Source organism: Fusarium verticillioides, chromosome 10, assembly GCF_000149555.1.
Source record: "Fusarium verticillioides 7600 chromosome 10, whole genome shotgun sequence".
Lineage (NCBI taxonomy): Eukaryota > Fungi > Ascomycota > Sordariomycetes > Hypocreales > Nectriaceae > Fusarium > Fusarium verticillioides.
Window position 1 is genome coordinate 2,120,615 of NC_031684.1, and position 17,458 is coordinate 2,138,072.

The 17,458-nt window shown below is 47.0% G+C and overlaps 8 protein-coding genes across 9 annotated transcripts; 3 read left to right on the plus strand and 5 right to left on the minus strand.

Moving 5' to 3' along the window:
* Positions 1-455: 455 nt before the first annotated feature.
* Positions 456-1,785, minus strand: FVEG_08342 (hypothetical protein; the record flags this gene model as incomplete). Its single annotated transcript, XM_018897232.1, has 3 exons — positions 456-625; positions 670-1,318; positions 1,373-1,785. The coding sequence occupies 3 exons, from the start codon at positions 1,783-1,785 to the stop codon at positions 527-529; spliced, it is 1,161 nt and encodes a 386-aa protein (XP_018754833.1). The 3' UTR covers positions 456-526.
* A 1,020-nt stretch (positions 1,786-2,805) lies between these two features.
* FVEG_08341 (hypothetical protein) lies at positions 2,806-5,092 on the minus strand. The gene is made up of 6 exons (XM_018897231.1): positions 4,101-5,092; positions 3,879-4,049; positions 3,684-3,827; positions 3,549-3,635; positions 3,410-3,493; positions 2,806-3,360 (listed from the first exon to the last, which is right to left on the minus strand). The coding sequence occupies exons 1-6, from the start codon at positions 4,941-4,943 to the stop codon at positions 3,046-3,048; spliced, it is 1,644 nt and encodes a 547-aa protein (XP_018754832.1). The 5' UTR covers positions 4,944-5,092; the 3' UTR covers positions 2,806-3,045.
* A 290-nt stretch (positions 5,093-5,382) lies between these two features.
* Positions 5,383-7,470, plus strand: FVEG_16298 (hypothetical protein; the record flags this gene model as incomplete). Its single annotated transcript, XM_018905549.1, has 5 exons — positions 5,383-5,549; positions 5,600-5,887; positions 5,940-6,365; positions 6,449-6,980; positions 7,033-7,470. The coding sequence occupies 5 exons, from the start codon at positions 5,383-5,385 to the stop codon at positions 7,468-7,470; spliced, it is 1,851 nt and encodes a 616-aa protein (XP_018754831.1).
* FVEG_08340 (hypothetical protein) lies at positions 7,459-8,001 on the minus strand. Its single transcript, XM_018897230.1, has 2 exons — positions 7,752-8,001; positions 7,459-7,701 (listed from the first exon to the last, which is right to left on the minus strand). Exons 1-2 carry the CDS (start codon positions 7,930-7,932, stop codon positions 7,511-7,513), a joined length of 372 nt encoding a protein of 123 aa, XP_018754830.1. The 5' UTR covers positions 7,933-8,001; the 3' UTR covers positions 7,459-7,510.
* Positions 8,002-8,242: 241 nt separating this feature from the next.
* On the plus strand, positions 8,243-10,334 carry FVEG_08339 (hypothetical protein). The gene is made up of 7 exons (XM_018897229.1): positions 8,243-8,504; positions 8,551-8,764; positions 8,816-9,320; positions 9,376-9,806; positions 9,854-9,934; positions 10,001-10,078; positions 10,136-10,334. Exons 1-7 carry the CDS (start codon positions 8,358-8,360, stop codon positions 10,264-10,266), a joined length of 1,587 nt encoding a protein of 528 aa, XP_018754829.1. The 5' UTR covers positions 8,243-8,357; the 3' UTR covers positions 10,267-10,334.
* Positions 10,335-10,375: 41 nt separating this feature from the next.
* Positions 10,376-11,441, minus strand: FVEG_08338 (hypothetical protein; the record flags this gene model as incomplete). Its single annotated transcript, XM_018897228.1, has 2 exons — positions 10,376-10,911; positions 10,964-11,441. 2 exons carry the CDS (start codon positions 11,439-11,441, stop codon positions 10,376-10,378), a joined length of 1,014 nt encoding a protein of 337 aa, XP_018754828.1.
* Positions 11,442-14,347: 2,906 nt separating this feature from the next.
* On the plus strand, positions 14,348-15,332 carry FVEG_08337 (hypothetical protein; the record flags this gene model as incomplete). The annotated part of the gene is made up of 3 exons (XM_018897227.1): positions 14,348-14,854; positions 14,919-15,206; positions 15,255-15,332. The coding sequence occupies 3 exons, from the start codon at positions 14,348-14,350 to the stop codon at positions 15,318-15,320; spliced, it is 861 nt and encodes a 286-aa protein (XP_018754827.1). The 3' UTR covers positions 15,321-15,332.
* Positions 15,333-15,457: 125 nt separating this feature from the next.
* On the minus strand, positions 15,458-16,274 carry FVEG_16297 (hypothetical protein; the record flags this gene model as incomplete). Of its 2 annotated transcripts, none has more annotated exons than XM_018905548.1 (2): positions 15,458-15,772; positions 15,856-16,242. In XM_018905548.1, 2 exons carry the CDS (start codon positions 16,240-16,242, stop codon positions 15,770-15,772), a joined length of 390 nt encoding a protein of 129 aa, XP_018754826.1. In that variant the 3' UTR covers positions 15,458-15,769. The 2 variants fall into 2 exon arrangements, with proteins under 2 accessions (XP_018754826.1, XP_018754825.1); XM_018905547.1 differs by having other exon boundaries at positions 15,496-15,772; positions 15,852-16,274.
* Between the last annotated feature and the right edge of the window lie 1,184 nt (positions 16,275-17,458).

Consider the following 17,458-nt stretch of genomic DNA (forward strand, 5'->3'; position numbering starts at 1 on the left):
GAAAGAAAAGACTTCTTTTTTCTTGATATCGATTAGACGTTTCTTATAGTCTGATCAATCTTGACAGAACTCTGATTGCGTAGCTCGCGTAGTCACTAGCTCTCACAGCGCATGCCCGCCACAATTATAGGGCACTTGCAGTGGTTAAAAACGACATTTTTCGCATTGGCATCAGCTGAATTACAAACATCCGGCACTTGTTTTCTTGGCTTCATCCTGCCCTTGGCAAAGACGTAGCCCGACTCGGAGACTCGTTCTCCGACACCAGAGCCGAGATGCGCAAATGAGAAGGTAACAAGCGTGGTAAAATGATTGAAACTACAAGCTTGTCGCTAAAGCGATGGAGTAAATGGTAGAGGAATGAGGCAAGAAGAACAAGGAAAACAACAGATAGTTCCTTTTCCAACAGATAGTTCCCTTTCCAACAGACACCAGATCATGCAGCTACCAGTCTCGTGCAAAATGTGCAAAAGTTATATATTGGCTTCCGATTGCCATCCAATCGTCCTGTTGTGATCTGGAATACTCATGCGTCCTTTGCCCATGACTCCCATTCAAAAGAAGCAAGCATAAACGGCCCTACGCCATTCTGCCCATTCTCCAGCTTCGGTCTGCTGACGTAGTACTATTGCTGTCAGTATGTCTCATCGCCATGAACGACGTACTCACTTCAAACGTGACATTTGAACTAGTCAAACCACATTCAGCGACCGTGCTGTTTAGCACCAATGATCCATCGTCGCCTTCGGTAACAAAGTTGTTAGTCAAGCCTGTGAACGCATCCTTAGCAGTTTCGAGAAAGCCATCTGAGTCGAGATATCCCAAATCAACAGCTTTCAGTAAACCCCACGTAAACATGGAGGAGCCGCTGCTCTCCATAAAGTTGCCTTCGCGTCCGGGGTAAGGTTCATTCATTACTTGCCACCAGCTGCCAAGATCTGGATCGCGGGAGTCTTTGAGGCCCTTTGCGACTGATCCAAGGTACCCGAGTAGCTGGTCATACCCCGGATGTGACGTGGGGAAGTACTGCAGGACTTCGACGAGGGACATGAAGTACCAGCCAAGAGCACGTCCCCATACATTGGGCGCTCGGCCAGTTTCTGGATCTGCCCATGATGCTGTTCCTTCAACCCATCCGTGCACGTGAAGGCCTGTTGTCTCGTTGATGGTGTTCTCGTGTATAAGCTCGTATTGGAGAAGGATATCATCCCAAGCTGTGTCGTTGTCCGAATCGTACAGATGCGTCCATCTGGCATAGAATGAGTCTGCCATATAGATACCATCTAGCCACATTTGATTGCGAAAGAATTGCTGGTGCCTGTGAAGCGTTGAGTAGTTGTCACGCGACAGTAGTTTGACATGTCTCTCTTACCAGAAGCCCCCGGAAGGAGTCCGAGGATAAGAGTCCAGCATGTGTCTGACCGTATTGGCGGCCGTCTCATATTTCGTCTTTCCGGTTTGATTGTAAAGATATAGGTAGTTGTGCCCCATTCGGTACTCATCAAGGATATACCGCGATGTGTTGAGACCTTTGATGGTGCCATCCTCTTGAACAACGGGGCCGTCGATCTGACCGATGTACCAGTCGAGATATTTCTCATCACCAGTAAGTTCGTAAGCCTTTTCGAATCCGAGATACAGAACAGCATCTTGATATCCAAGGTCGGGTTCGACGCCCTTTGTGATCATGGTGTCTGCCATCTCTGTCAGATAGGATAGGCCGTAATCGGCTCCGATGAGCATGATGGCGAGGGTCCGCATAGCGGGCCAGAAATTCTCAGACATTGTAAGCATATCTCATATTTCCAATTGAATTATTGCCTAGAACGATTCTGTTTGGGTGACCTTCAACTGCTATTAATCGACCAGGTCCATCATGACCGGACTTGATGCTAATATAGCAGCAGCAAGAATGCGACACCAACAAGGCAGGTGACAATGGCCAGAGCGTCATGCTGTTGGTCGCCCGAGAGGCTTATGTGACTATGCACTTGTGATCAACTGGAGTTTCAGAAAGTCCTGTTGCTATATGCTTTGTGAGGTCACCAATGAGGGGAACCAATATGCAGCGGATTGCAACGTGCCATCGTACCAATGAGATACTGGCAAATCAGCCGGGAATAAATCCTTATGCATAAGAAGATATAATATACTTCCAGCATTAAGATGATTCTGTGGTCTATTGGTTGTTGTTAAGGGAATCTTGTATGAACTGATGTTATGACGTAATGGATACTTTAGGGTAGTCAACGAGAATGTTGTTATTCGCAGTAATACACCATTGTCGCTAATCCATAACATATTGTCACACCTACCGCAATCTCCTGCGACAATTGACTTTCTATGGGCTAAGCTTGCTACTGTCTTGCGCTCAAAATCTGCAGTAGAGCTTATCTGGGCCGTATAGTCATTGCAATCCTTCGAGTTGACCAGCAATATGATTTGCAGATGGTGTTATTGCAGCAGCCGATGTGCGTCAGTTTTGTTGTGGCGGCTTTGGATATGAAGGTGGTAAGGTTGAAAGCGGTTAGAGAGTGCATTCTTTAGTATCCGTGTGGGTGGCTGTTAATCACGAGATGATAGAGGAGATGCTGATTGGGACGCGTAGTGACCTACAGATGAGGGCTGATTTGTGGTGGGATGAAGATCGTTTACGGGGTTGGTCTCTTGGCGGGAAAAACTCCGATATTGTCGTTGTATTACGGGCCAAGTCTCATCTATCCATATTCACGAGCTTTTATTCGCAAAGAGACACGAATGTACTCGCTACATGCATCAAGGTACATGTCAACAAATTAGAGCATATTTGAGAATCGTTGCCAAGGCAGGTGCATTGAAGGTACGGAATATCTATGAAGATTGACCGAAGCAACCCCGCTTCACACAGGGACTGTATTGTATGAGTTCAGCTTGCCAGTCTCGACTGGGCGGTATGCATGCACGAGGTGGATGGCTCATAAATCAGACGTTACATATGCCCTCCCATCCCATTTTGGTAACACGGAACCACTGCTGAACTGATATCTCCACTTACTGACGCGTTTCTCATCGGTATTCATTACCGCAATCGCCCATGGTCTCAAACATCTCGGCTCTGTTACTCCGCTCCAAAACCTCTTCAATCAGCCTGCGATCGTCATCATCCAACCTCCAGCCGAGAGTAGTAGCATTGTCGTTTGTATGCTCACTCATGCCAATCCTTGCACCAATGATGACTGCTCCAACATAAGGGAAGTCTAAGACCCAGCGTGTAGCTATGTTGGAGATGTTGACTTTGTGCTTTGTCGCGATGGTGCGAAGGACGCTGAGAAGCTCTTGGAAGAGATCCCAGCCGCCCCAGCTGCATATCATTCCGTAGTACTATACACTTACATTTAGCTTTGATCAACACATATGGCTCTTTTCTTACCTTTCTCTGGCTGGGAGTAATGTTGATATCGTAGACATCGGGTTCTGGTTGATTGAGCCACTTGTCTGCGATGAATCCGCCGCACTAGAAAAAATGATTTGTTAGTGGTTGCACGGCGATTATATCAGAGGAGGCTCACCAGAGTTCCATATGTTAACAGCTTGATGTCATGTCTCGAGCACGCATCTGCCATCTTGAAAGTCGGCCTCGAGTCAATTAATGAGAACTGCATCTAGTCAGTAACGACTCCACCGGTGATTGCTGAAATACCAACCTGGACCTGGTTCGTATATATCTTGACACCGCTTTCGACGACTCGCTCAAGATGTTCTGTATCAAAGTTACACAGACCAATTCGGGCCACTCGTTTATCTTCTGCCAAATATTGTAGCGCGTCGATATACTGGGGATTATCCCACTGTTCATTTGTTAGTATGTTATCGCACGGCGAACAAGCATCATGACTTACAAGTTGCCAATGAAACTGAAGCAGATCTATCACCTCTTGCTGTAGTCTGCTACACCTCTCGCTGACGTTAGCTTGCACCGCTTCTCGGGAAACAGTCATCGGATGAAACACGCAGTACTTCGTTGCAGTAAACATGTCATCCTTATAGGGATAGGTCGACCGAAAACGGCCCTAAAGCAGTGTTGGTCAGTGGCGAAAACTCTCTTAGTATCGAGTACTTACGTAGAGAACTTCAGCGTCACCATAGTGGTCTGCCATATCGAACGCAGTAAATCCAGTTTGAACATGCGTCGAAAATCCCTTGATGATTTCACACATTTGTGCAGAGCCCCAAGCTGGACTCGACATCTGCCATAGGCCTGAGAAAATGCGAGGCAGTGTTCTATCACCGAGTTGGAAGGTTTCATTAGAGGGCTGAGGCCGTGCAATATTCGAAGGCACCTTGTTCAATCTTGTTTCTTGCGAGTCCGGCAAAGCAACGCCCAAGATCTTTGCCGTCGTGAGCATCCCCCTCTCATAAGGAAAGTCTATGCCTGTGTCTTTCAGCATCTCTTGACACTGAGCAAGAGACTCGAACAGTCCTTGAATGATGCCCTGTTCTCTCGAAGACAGCGCTCGTGCCCCCGAGCTCACAGCAAGCTTCTTTGTCACCGCCGTCATTGCTTGGACCAAATCGCCATCCAAAGAAGCTAGGAGTGACTCGACCCTCTGTTTCTCTGTTTCTGGTGAGCCAAGAGCGATCTGAATACCACGAACAACCAATTTGTCGAGAATAGAAACACCATCGAAAGCTTGCCCAGACCCAAGCATACAGCGAGCTATCTTCTGGGCTTTTTCCAATCCCCCAATATCAAGACTGTCAAACTGGGACTTTGACGACTTTGTCTGGGCCTGAGCAAGGTATTGTCGCGTTGCATCTTCGAAGCTGGTAGTGATATTAGGGTGAGATGCCAGTAGTGAGCGGATGATAACTCTCAGGCCATCAGGTGGTAGGTTCGCGATAACGCTGTCCGTCATCATATTGACGTGAGCGGTATTACTGCTGCCATTGCGAGAGACCGCCATGGTGGTTGTTTGAATAAACGTGGTAAGGGTTCGAAGAGTGATGAACGGATAAAGTAGAGTATCTCTGTGGCTCGTGAGGTCAAAGATAACGAAACTACTAGTCTTGATAAAGCTTGATATGAGTACTTGAATACGATGAAGTAGAAACAAGGCACCGGTGTTCAAGGCCATCGTCGGCGTTCAAGAAAGCGGCACCGGCGTTTTAGATACGGCTTAGAATGCCGGCATAGCCGGCGTGATAACTAGTGGAACTGCTTATCAGCTTCCAAGCCAATCACCAACGTCTGTCTTATCGGAAGCATCCACTACGCTAGTTACCCCGGATTTGGTGAGAACTGCGATTGATTGGGTAGACAAGCTTGGTGACGATTCTTGAACCTGGGTCATTCAGAGCCAGGTGCAGAGCTTTGAACGAAGCACGCATCAGCCCATCTGCAACATGCCAAGTCCGTCTCTCCAGAGTGTTAATGCGTGTATCCAATGTCGAAGAGTCAAGATGAAGTGCCGTCCTATGGGACAGGACACGTCCAAATGTGAACGTTGTACCCGAAAAGCCCTTGATTGCATTTTCAGGGAGCATCGTCGAGGTCGTAAGCCGGGCACAAAGTACGCAATTAAGCTCTGTTACCCTGTGACTTTGCTGATATAAAATCTAGAATCGTGAAAACCAAGAAAGCACCTACTATCTCGCCACAGTCGATCCCAAGTTTGGAGAGTCCAGCCGCAGTAGGAGCTCATATCTCAGAAACTGAAGACGATGCAAATAATCTACAGCCATCGGGGTTGCTCAATCACGAGGCTCTGGAGGGGAGGTTTTCTCTTGGCAATATTCTCAATGCGGATCAAGAACCTGTGCCGCGACAGCGAAGCCGGGATGAGTCACTTGAGGATCCAATTGAACTTGGGCTGATCACTCCATCTTTGGCGAAGTCTCTGTTTGACAGGTGAACGGAATCATCCAGTCCCATGAGTTTGTATATACTGACATCCCAACAGCTTCATAACGGTTCTAAATCCATACATCAGTCAGCTTGATCCCCATCTCCATACCTTTCCTTACGTCCGTTCAAAGTCTGCATTCCTCCTGAGCTCCATGCTAGCCATGGCAGCAAAAGCCTTCAATCATGTCCTCTACATCAAGTTGTATGACCATGCCCAGGACCTCTTTTCCAATGTCTTCCGGAGAGGCAGTAAATCAGTCGAAGTCGTGCAGGCAATCCTGATTCTTACGTATTGGAAGGAGCCGCAAGACACAAGGGTATGGACCTCTGTTGGGTACGCAATCCGCATATGCATGGACTTGGGATGGCATAAGCTGGCTTATTGCCGCTCTGAAGCAGTCATGACAGAGTCTGAAGTTCAAAGGCGAGAACGACGGAATATTGAGAGAACGTGGTATGTTCTCTTTGTTTACGATCGGAGGTATGATCCCCCTGATATAGATATATATATCCTTCGTCGACGTGTTCGTGGAAGTCTGGCCGTTCAGTTCTTAACCTTAATAGTATCAGCCTGCAGACCGGACGACCATGGATGATAGAATGCAGCGAGTTTATCGAATCCATAGAAGACTGGTGCAACGACCCTTTAACAATTGACAACGATCAACTTCTAGGAGCTTTCACTACGTTGAGACTCGTCACCTCTTCCGCATTTCCCCTCCTGGTCACCAAGTCACGGCAACGGTCCTTGTCGCACAGTGAGAGTGCGCCACTTGTCAGCCTATTAGACGGCCGTCTCGAGAGATGGGAGAAGAAGTGGACTGAAAAGATCAAAGCTCAGACTGAACAATCCTGCCATGAGTTTCTCATCCGCTTCTACGGCACTCATCTCCGTCTTCAGCTTCATACTCTACCCCTGCATGGGATTCTTGTCTCCGACAAATTGAATATCAACCATCATATTGACACCGTCTGGGTGGCATATAGCAGTGCTCTCAACATGCTGCAGCTGATATCACGCTTTTCAGAGCATGTTTGCTTTGCCCAAGACTCCATACATGTCATGACAGCCTATAGTGCTGCATTTCTCGTCAAGGTTGGTCCACTTCTTTACTTGACTGGACGGTGCTGACACTTGTTTATTGTAGATCACTCTTGTATTTTCCGACTTCATATCTGGGGAGCTCGAATCAACCTGTATAGAAGCTATTCAGCAGGCCGCTCAAGTCTTCTCCAGTCAATCTGGATGCATAAGCTCTAGTTGCACCCTGCAAGCATCGTTTCTACAAAAGGTTGCGGCGAAGCTTTTACAGAACCATACGAGACACAAAATATTCCAGGAGGGTGGACCCACAGGACGCGCAGAGCCTGTATCACAGATGGTAGACGAGCTTGATATAAACGAAGGGTCTGGTGCAGACTCTGAAGGTAGCTCATCCTCCCGACGTCCCCCGGATCTAGGAGCCCTAGATATATCATTCTTAGCTCAGGAAAACCTGGACTTCCCTTTTGAATGTGATGATATGTGGGCAGAGATGTTCGGAATGAACCCTCAAGATGTATCATTCTTCTCCCAAACAGATTAATGAATATTATACATCTAACGGCAACCCGTTCGATCATGCTTCAGGCCCCCGAATTTCCAGTCAAAGGAACAACAGTCGTCTCAGCATGGCTGAACTTCCGAATCCCTTCCTTCATTATCTTTAGTTGGGAAGGACAATTGGGATCAGGGCAAGCGATAAGTGCATCCGTGGTCATCCAGTCATTGGGAGAAGTTACTCTCTGCTTAGCCGGTAGAAGCGGAAGAACGGATGCTAGTTACTATCAGTATGGCCCAGGTTCTTATCAGTAATTTTTATCTTACCAAGGCTGTAGATGCTGATACCCTGGTCTGGTGGTAGGAAAAGCATCTCGCCCTTTAATGTGAAGTAGTCGCCTTCTTTGGCTCCACACATGATCTTCTTGCCAGGCGGACAAACGACCTCGACTCTCAAGTCAAATAGCTCAAAGGAGTCATCATGAGCAGAATTGGTAGTGGAAGCCATGGCTGATAAGAAAATGAACTAGAGAGAAATGTACAAGATGACATTCGGTGGCATCGACACATGGCCACATTATAGTTCAGCTCTGGAATGGTCTAGGCTCTGAGGCGTCGCTGTTTATTGCAGAACCGGCGAATTTCCCCGCGTCTTTGCACCGGCGTTCTAAACATGCACCGGCGACTCAAGCTAAACCCTTGTTTCCCCTCATGATAAACGAGCCATGCATTGCGATAAGCCACTGGAGTCGGTCTCCATCATAAATAATGGAGAAGATCGGCCGACTCAGATAACATGACTTGAGTCACTGCAGCATTGGGACAGCATCCTCGTCTTTTAATGACTATAAACTGGAGTCTTTGCGACTTTTGTTTGACTCCAAGATCCTGTTTGATATCCATTTAGCAACACATCATTTATAGCCAGGCGACATGGATAAGGACGAAAAGATTGTCTGCAGCGACATGCCGGCAGACGTTGAGATGGGCAGCGGGAACACGGAGGTCATCCCGTCCAGCGGCCTGAAGCGTGAATTAGGGTCCCGACACATCAACATGATTGCTGTCGCTGGCATGATCGTAAGTTTTCTTAGTGCTTTACCTCTAACAGAATTGACAGTGGTAGGGAACGGGACTGTTCCTCAGCTCCGGGCAAGTCATCGCGACAGCAGGTCCAGTCGGAGCTCTGCTAGCCTATACACTCATGGGTTTCGTCACAGCAGGTGTTGCGTATACCACTGGAGAAATCACAGCATTTATGCCATCGACTGGCGGTTTCGTCCGTCATGCGACCAAGTTTGTTGAACCTGCACTCGGTGCTGCCACTGGCTGGAACTTTTGTAAGTCACACTCCTCTCAGGCGATTTATGGCCATATTCTGACTGGAGTAGGGTACACCATGGCAATCAACATGCCCGCCGAGATCAGCGCCGCAGCCATGCTCGTTCAGTTCTGGAACACATCAGTCAATCCAGGCGTCTGGATCACCATCTTCCTCGTCTTCATCATCGTCGCCAATCTTTGCGGAGCCAAACTCTACGGAGAGTCCGAAGTCGTCTTTGCATCCCTCAAAATCATGCTTATTATCGGTCTGATCATTGGTGGGCTTGTCATTGACCTCGGTGGAGCACCGAATCACGAACGGCTTGGCTTTCGGTACTGGATCCATCCAGGAGCCTTCAACACTTACATCAAAGAAGGCTCAGCTGGACGGTTTCTCGCGTTCTGGAAAGCAATGCTCCCTGCTGCTTTCAGCTACGGTAATATCCAAGTCGTGGCCATTTCAGGTTCGGAGACAAAGAATCCTAGAAAGCTCATCCCGGCCGCGACAAAGAAGACCTTTTACAGAATATTCTTCTTTTACTTCTGCAGTATTTTCATCGTTGGTCTTATTGTGTGAGTACTTCCTGTGGAATTCTCATACTAACAGTGACTAACAAGAATCCGTCAGACCATACAATGACCCAGCTCTCGGCGTCTCTACTGGAACCGCTTCGCAGTCCCCGTTCGTCATCGCCTTCCAACGATCAGGCGTGTCAGTCGTCCCCTCGATCATCAACGCCGTCGTATGTACCTCAGCCATAAGCAGCGGATCTGCTTGCATTTTCATCGCCTCTCGAACGCTCTTCGGTCTCAGCTGCGACGGTCACGCTCCTCAGTTCTTCCAACGTTGCAACCGATTCGGCACCCCTCACTATGCAGTTGGTATGAGCTGCCTATTGTCTCCTCTCGTGTATTTGACAGTTGTGAACAACACCTCCGTGGTATTCTCATGGTTTGTGAACATCACGACTGTTGCTGGCCTCATCGGCTGGGTGGTTATCCAAGTGACGTATCTCCGTTTCTTCGCGGGTCTCAAGAAACAAGGTTACAGTAGAGAAGGTATGTTGATAGCAAAGTTTTCACAATAGCTTATCTAACGCATCTAGATCTCCCCTACAAGAGTCCCTTCCAGCCATACGTGGCTTGGGCGACGTTGCTCGTGGTTTCCTTAGTCATCCTGTTTTGTGGTACGTCATATCTCTCCCTCAAGTCCCGTTTCTTAAATGCGAAGGTTTTGGCTAATTATATCTCAGGGTTTGACGTTTTCGTGAAGGGCCACTTCACTGCCCAAGGATTCATCACATGTTACATCAACATCGCCATCTTTGCTAGTACGTCTGAAATCTCCACTATTGCAGCGAAGCAATAGGCTAACAAGATCGCTCCAGTGCTTTACGCAATATTCAAGATCCGGCTCAGGTCTAAGGTCATACCGACTTCAGAGATTGAGCTCAGTGATGAGTTTCGATCAATTCGGGAGGAGAAGCAGCAGGAGGAAGCTGATCAACAGCACAAATAAATCGACATTCACATTTTTAATACATAGCTACTTCCCATAAATACAATTTGATAATACCAATATCCAAGATGGTAGAAACTAGTCCCCAGTGTCGCTAAATTAGATCTGTTCATGCGCCCCTCTCTCCAAAATCTTTGGGAACTTCGGGACCCCAAACCGAGAATGGTCCAACGACGTCTCTGTTGGTCCCTGTGGCTCGATTGACGACATCCCCATCAGCATAGTGTTCAATCTTGAAGCCACTAGGATCAGCCCAGTAGTCAAAGATCTGACTGCCCAGAACATGTCGCCCAACGCCCCAGACACTCTTCCAGCCTTTGCTAGCCAGATACTCGTGTCCAAGAAGCTGAGTATCAAAGTCTGCCACTTCGAATGAGGTATGATGGCAGAATATCCTCTTCACGTGAGGCTCAGCTCGCTGCATGAAGAAACTGTGATGATCAGAATACTCATCGCCAAGGTCCAGGTGCATGAATGTGAGCACATCTATATTGGAGAAGTCCCAATGGTACAGGATGTCTGAAGGGACGAAGTTGAAGTTGCCAGTGTACCATGCGAGCTCATTGTCAAAGTCCGGAACGACGTAGCCGAAATGGCCAAGCTTGTGGACGAGAGCTGGTCCAGGGTGATAGCGTTGGTATTTTCCTAGAAATAGTCAGCATGTGAAACTAGAAGGCAATAAGCATATATCGCTCACCTCGCCTAGGCTTTGTGAAAGGCTTGTTGTACGGTCCTTGCTGCTCATGTGTTGCAGTCGGTTCCTCCGAGCCAATCTTTCTCTCTTCCTGGCCATACACAACATGGAAGAAAGTGTTATCCTGTCGACTGAACTTGATCATCTTGCCCCCACCCGGCGCATGATCAAGAGAGACTCGCTCAGCGCCCTCAAGAGCAGCTGCCTTGTCAAATTCCTCCTCAGAAGCAGCCACAAAAGCTGGCCCGAGGAATCTCTGCTTCCCATCCTTACTCTTGGTCGCGACATAAATGAACGGGTCTATGCCATAACCGCGGTAGTAAATGGTATCTCCAATCTGAGCTTCTTTGACAAAGCCAAAGTCGATTGCAAAGTTGTCGAACGTCTCCAGGTCTGGGTGTTCAAAGTAGACGTGAGCGATGCGGGACAGCTGCACCTTGGAGGGGTCGTTAGTGATGGTGGGGATTCGCATGTCAGGCATGATGGCTTCTCGTAAGCACCTGGGCAGTTTGGTAAGAACAGTTAATGCGATTGTCAGTGCCAGCGACATAGTAGAATGCCGAGAGACTAGCTTTCACCCGTATGTTATAGATCATGGTGTTTATCCTTCGATGGATTTTATAGAGCCTTATAGAGCCTGTTGGGGTAAGTTCCCTTCTGGCTAGAACCTGGGGCAGCAATTAACAGCGGCGACAACCTGGACGCCTCTCCAAGTTAGAGTCCCTCCGTGACCCACTTAAACTCTTGCTGACTTCGGAGGAACGTATGTGAACGTCGGAGGATCTACCATCACCCGACGAGAATAAGCCAGCCCCAGCTCGCAATGACAAAAAATTCAATCAGAGAATTGGATTCTGCTGTAACACTGTGTTTCGTTACTAAAACCAGGGCAGGAGTCCTGCAAGAGTAAGATCCTACGGTCTGGCCGAGGATAAGAGACATACAAAAGACGACTCCAATGCTAAAAATAGCTAGGTTATAAATCTAGTAGCGATGTCGCTCTGAGAAGACATTGGCTACTTGTGGCTGGTATCGCCCTTGCTTGTAGCGGAACAGATAGCCTCCTCTGCTCATACTCATGGCCCCTATTTATCTGTAGAACATAAGGTTAAATCACAGAGACTTTTCAAACCAACAATCTTAATATCCTGTGCTTACAGTTTTAATAATTAGCATGGGATTTTTTAAGACTCATTTTTTGAAGTATTTTATTTATAATAATTATAATGCTTATAAGAGTGCCAATGTATATAGGCTACCGATTTCCATATCTGAAAATATCATACCATATCTCTTATTTAATTTCTCATAAGATGATTCGTTTGCATCTGCACAAGCATATTTATAAAGAGAAGGAGGCTCATCTGTCTTGACAATTTCAACAAGGGTAGTAGTGGACACTGTCATGCTGCATGATACCCGAGATATTTCCATATCAAAGGTACTTTGACTATCATCCGCAGAGACCGAGTTCAAGGTGCATGTCTCAGGACTGTCGTCTAGTGGTGTAGTATATGTACTCTGGCTGTCAGAGGTAGAATACGACCACCGCGACTTGGATGGTGGTATAGGGATTGAAGGCTCCACAGAAGGACAGTCATGTGAATCTGCATAGCTACGGTATTCCACGTCGCGAGGGTCATAGACAGTAAACTCGCTCCGTAAAAGCACCTCACTAGCAACCCCTGTGCAATGTGTCTTGAGAGGCGAAGGGTTGATGTCATGCGTGGCAAGGTATTGCCGGTCGTGTAAGCGAGAGGGAGGCCGGAGAGTTTTGCCCGAGAACCCAGAAAAAGAGGCCTGTGAATAAGGAGAGCTACTGCGTGTTACAGCTTGAGAGTCTGCTGAATGACGAGTAGACGTTGGCGACGAAGGATGGTTGGATGATGTGATGGATGACTCTGCTGTGTGGCTGCTCCTCTGCTCGCAGAATTGACAGCGGTACGATCCACTCCATCGGGCGGCATCCAGGAGGGTCGCAGTGCTGCATATGGACGTCTGCGGCATCATGCAAGCGATCGAGATCTCTGATCAGTGAAGGTGCAAAAGAACGCTGATCTCTCGTGGGTTCATGCGCTAGTATGCGACGTATTGACGAATGGCAAGTATTGAATAACTCAATGATATGAGAAAGAAATGTCTTTGATGAAGATTCAAGTATTAGCCTGATTTGGGGATGTGAAAGCTCGTTATTCTTTTGTCGGAACGAGGCTGTAGTCTATTTATCTTTGCAATGAGTGGCTGCCTCTATACTACATGGGTTTCGAAGTCTGACAACTGTCAATAATCACTGAGATTTTGGCTCAATACCTCAGCTTTAGCAATCGAGACCTAGAATCTCGGCTCTTGTGGTCTCGAACCGCAAGGTTTCGAGGTTGGACTATCTAGAGCTTGTCCTGAAGTCTGGTGAGTGGATCAAAGCGGCTAATATCTGAAACACGGCACAGGAGTTCATGGATTGGACGCCTTGTCTTAGCCACCCTACACTTTCGTGGCAATCGCTTTAGTCTTTCAGCTGTGCTTGCTGTTCTTTAGTCTTAGGTATATGTGAAATTATTTATGTCTTATCTTTCTTTGCTCAGCTAAGTATAAAGTTTAGTATATGACGTCTTGAAAAATAATTCTATTCTAAAGACGTAATCCTATATATAATATTTAAGGATCAATATGTCAGTATTTGAGTTATATATTTATAAGGCTCTAGGCTCGGGAAGCCCGAAATTTCCTTTTCGTCACTATATATATTATTCGCCCTTAGCTGTCTGTGCATATCTGTGGCTTATTATACAGCTTGCCACAATTCCAGACTCCAGGCATGTTGGATTCCGTGTCTTACAAGTGTCTTACATATTGTATCGTTGTGTTGCGAGCCGGGTTTCATGCAGAAACAAATATCACTAGTACCTGCACTGAGTATGATGTCCCGTGCCCCCGCCCCCTATCAGGCACCTGCACTATCCATCTGCAGGAGAGAAAATACTAATAGGAGATAGCTACAAGAAAATCTTAGCTGAACAGGGTATGTGGCCATCACGCAACCAAGGGGGAAGCAGGGCACTATCTTTACTTCCCCGACGTGGTCTGATACAGCCCTAAAATCAGGGTGGCGCAGCTAGTAAAGTTAGCGTCGGAGGATCCACCGTTAGAGCAGGAGTCGGGCGTCGGGCCCCAAGAGATAAGTCAATCGGAGAGTCCTACTTGACCGCGATTCCGTGCCTTGTGATTCATGCAATATTTGAGCCTCGGTTTTAATGAAACTCGCTCCAGGTATCCGCGGCAAAGTCTCAACCGCGTCGCAACTTCACCTCTTGAGCCCCAGTTCTCCATGGCACATAAGATAGTGAACAACATGATCACGCTTTCTCATGCACCCGTGGTAATCTTACTATGACTGCCTCATACGAACCTCCTTTTGCCCTCGTCACTGGCTGCAACAGTGGCATCGGCGAGCAACTTGCTATTGCCCTCGCCAAGAATAACTTCACAGTATTCGCCACAGCCAGGCGCGTTGAGTCTCTCGACAACCTCACAAGACAGCATGCAAACATCATTGCGCTTCCTCTAGAGCTTGGCGAGTCCACGAGTATCGAAAGGCTCAGAGACTCGGTCACCAAATACACCGAAGGCCGTCTAGACATTCTCATCAACAATGCGGGGATGCACTACGCGACTCCGGCTACTGATATTGACGTCAACCAAGTCACGAAGTTATTCTCAGTGAATGTAGTAGCTGTCATGCAGATGTGTCAGCTCTTCATCCCGCTTTTGCGAAAGGCTCCTCGGCCGCGCATTGTTCAAATTGGAAGCGTCACCCGTGACGTTCCTGTTGTATGTCAGTCAGTGTACAACGCTTCCAAGGCGGCCCTCAGTCAGTATACAAAGACTCTTCGCGTGGTAAGCTGAAATGGATCTATCTACAAGTAAATGCCTGAAGTACAGAGCTAATAATAGACTCTAGGAACTGAGACCCTTGTCTATCGAAGTCCTTGAGGTTGTGACTGGTTATGTCCGCAGTAACATCCTCCGAGACGGTGTTCTCATCTCTGAAGACTCACTATATCGACCTATCAAAAGCACCGTTGAGTCTGTTAAAAACGGAGGAAACAAGAATGGCATGCCTGCGGACGAATATGCCCATATCGTCGTACGCCAGATCCTTGGCAAGAACTACAAGCGAGAGATTTGGGAAGGCCATCGGGCCCGCATATTGCGCTTCATGGTGACATTCTTCCCTGTATGGCTAATAGTATGTAAATCTTTCCTCGCCATGACTGACTGCTGACGTGATTGCTAGGAGTTTATCCTTTTTATGTCCTTCAAATTACATCTTGTATCGGATTTTCCGTTAAAAGATCAGTAGATAAAAGCAACCATGATTAAGTCATTATATAAACAATAGATACAGTTTTCCTTGTCTGCTGAGTGTGTGGTGTGAACGATTGAGATAGACAGCCTATCTCGCACTATATCTGCCTAAGCGTGTTCAACAATGGAATTGTCGCGAAGACTACCAGGCCAAGCCACCTGGAATCCAAGGCCCTCTTTAAGATCAGCTTCATTACAGGAAGACTATCACGTTATTGTTGCAGTAGCTGCGATAAAGAAAGTTGCTAAACCTAACTCTTTGTCAAATTCCCGCACCAGCTGCTCGACCAAGCGATGAAATTTGTCCCAAGCCTTTGAGAATATTGAGAGCATTCCTGTTTTTTCGTTCTTCCCTCCACTGGTTGTTCGTGATGAACTTGGCGACCTTGACTGTGACTATGCGACAATTGTTGGTAACTAAGTTATAGTAGTCGCCGAAATCATTCACTGTTTTTTTTTCAAGGGTAAGGGATTAGACTAAAAGCTCGTGCTGGGTATTTTAGGGTTATTTATTCAGCCAACGTACTCACTAACTCGATATACTCAGGCGGCGCCTTTGTTCGCCCAACCCACTCGTACGTGTTGCCGTACTCCATCTCACGTCGAAAATTATAAGCCTTCAACTTTGTAGATCCTCCGGTCTTAATAAGCTGGTTATCTTCGAATGATCCCCAACTAAAGGTTGTGCCAATGGTCCCAGCTGTTGGGTACGAATCTTCGCTATCGTCGACAAGAAGGAGAGCAAAATGAAAGCTGATACCTGAGCGTGGGGTCTTCCCCCACTTGATAATAAAGACAGATTTTCCGGTCTGTTCTTCTTTGTACAGATCGGCATCGTGTTTGGAAAGAATGGATTCAATGAGATCGTTAGGGTTTTTCTCTCTCTCGCCTGTGAAGTTGGCGCGTGGAGTAAACATCTTAAAAAAGGACAAAAACCATCAAGATCTGGATATGCGAAGGATGAGCTGGTCGAGTATGAATAGGCAGACAGGTGAAATACCAGGGAAGATTACCGCCGTGGCGTCCGCATGATCCTGTTTTCTCGGTTGTGTGGACCAATCAGTGAGAGACAACAATGCAGGGCGCAGCTCAGCTGTTGGTGTCTAATTTTAGTCAAACTTGGCTTGCGGTTCAGCGGTAAGCTCAGCGGTTGAGAATTATTTAAAGCTAATATTGGCCATGAATAATGGAGCGAAGGGTGGTTGCGTGCGTATCTGAATTAATAGCGTTGAGGTAACGAGAAAACATTCTCCAGAATGCAGCAATCACACATTATGCGAACCTTCAAGCAATTCCTCCCTTTCCATGCCTCAGCCTGGGAATTTACAAGCGAACCTGTGCAGGCATTCCTTAACGAGCCGGATCCACAGCTCCGCGATGCCCTTACAGCCACATGGAAGGAAAACATGACATGGCAACTCAATGTGATAATCGTCACTGTAAGTTTCGCCATCTCAACGACTTTACAACTATCTTCTGATCTAATCACGTTGGTGTCATAGAGCTCAGTCGTCTGCAGCTTGATCGCCGGCTCCTTCAGTTGGCCGCACTTTGAGGCAGCCAACAGCGAATCAACATGCATCCTACTAACGAAAGCGGTATGGTACAGTGCCATGATTTTTTCCTTAGCTTCAATTGCCGCGGGATCACAGTTGCTTCTGGCTCTGCATCGAATAAGCTGCTATCCGAACAGTCAAGAGATGGTTCGAGGTCTCCTTATTGGCAAAACAGCCTGTGCTGAAGCCATCAATTCGACTGCAGCGGTTCAGGCAAGCCCGAGGTACCAGGAACAGGTGACATCGCAGGCGTACCTTTGGCAGATACCAGTCATGCTACTCAACGGGAGTCTGTACATGTTTGCCGGTGGTCTGTGTATAATTGCATATTGGGATATTGACAGGGCACTTAGAGCTCAAAAGAATTGGAGCGCGGTAAGAACTCTGATATTATAGTGATCTAAGTCTTGTTGCTAACTCTTCTATAAATAGATTATACTTATTTTAACATTTACAATTTCTATTATATTCTCTTTATTAAACTACCTATTTAGTTCTGCGGGTTTATGCTATTACTTGAAAGAAATATATAAACTCTTTAAGAATACCTAGAATAGTATTAAATCTAATAATCTCT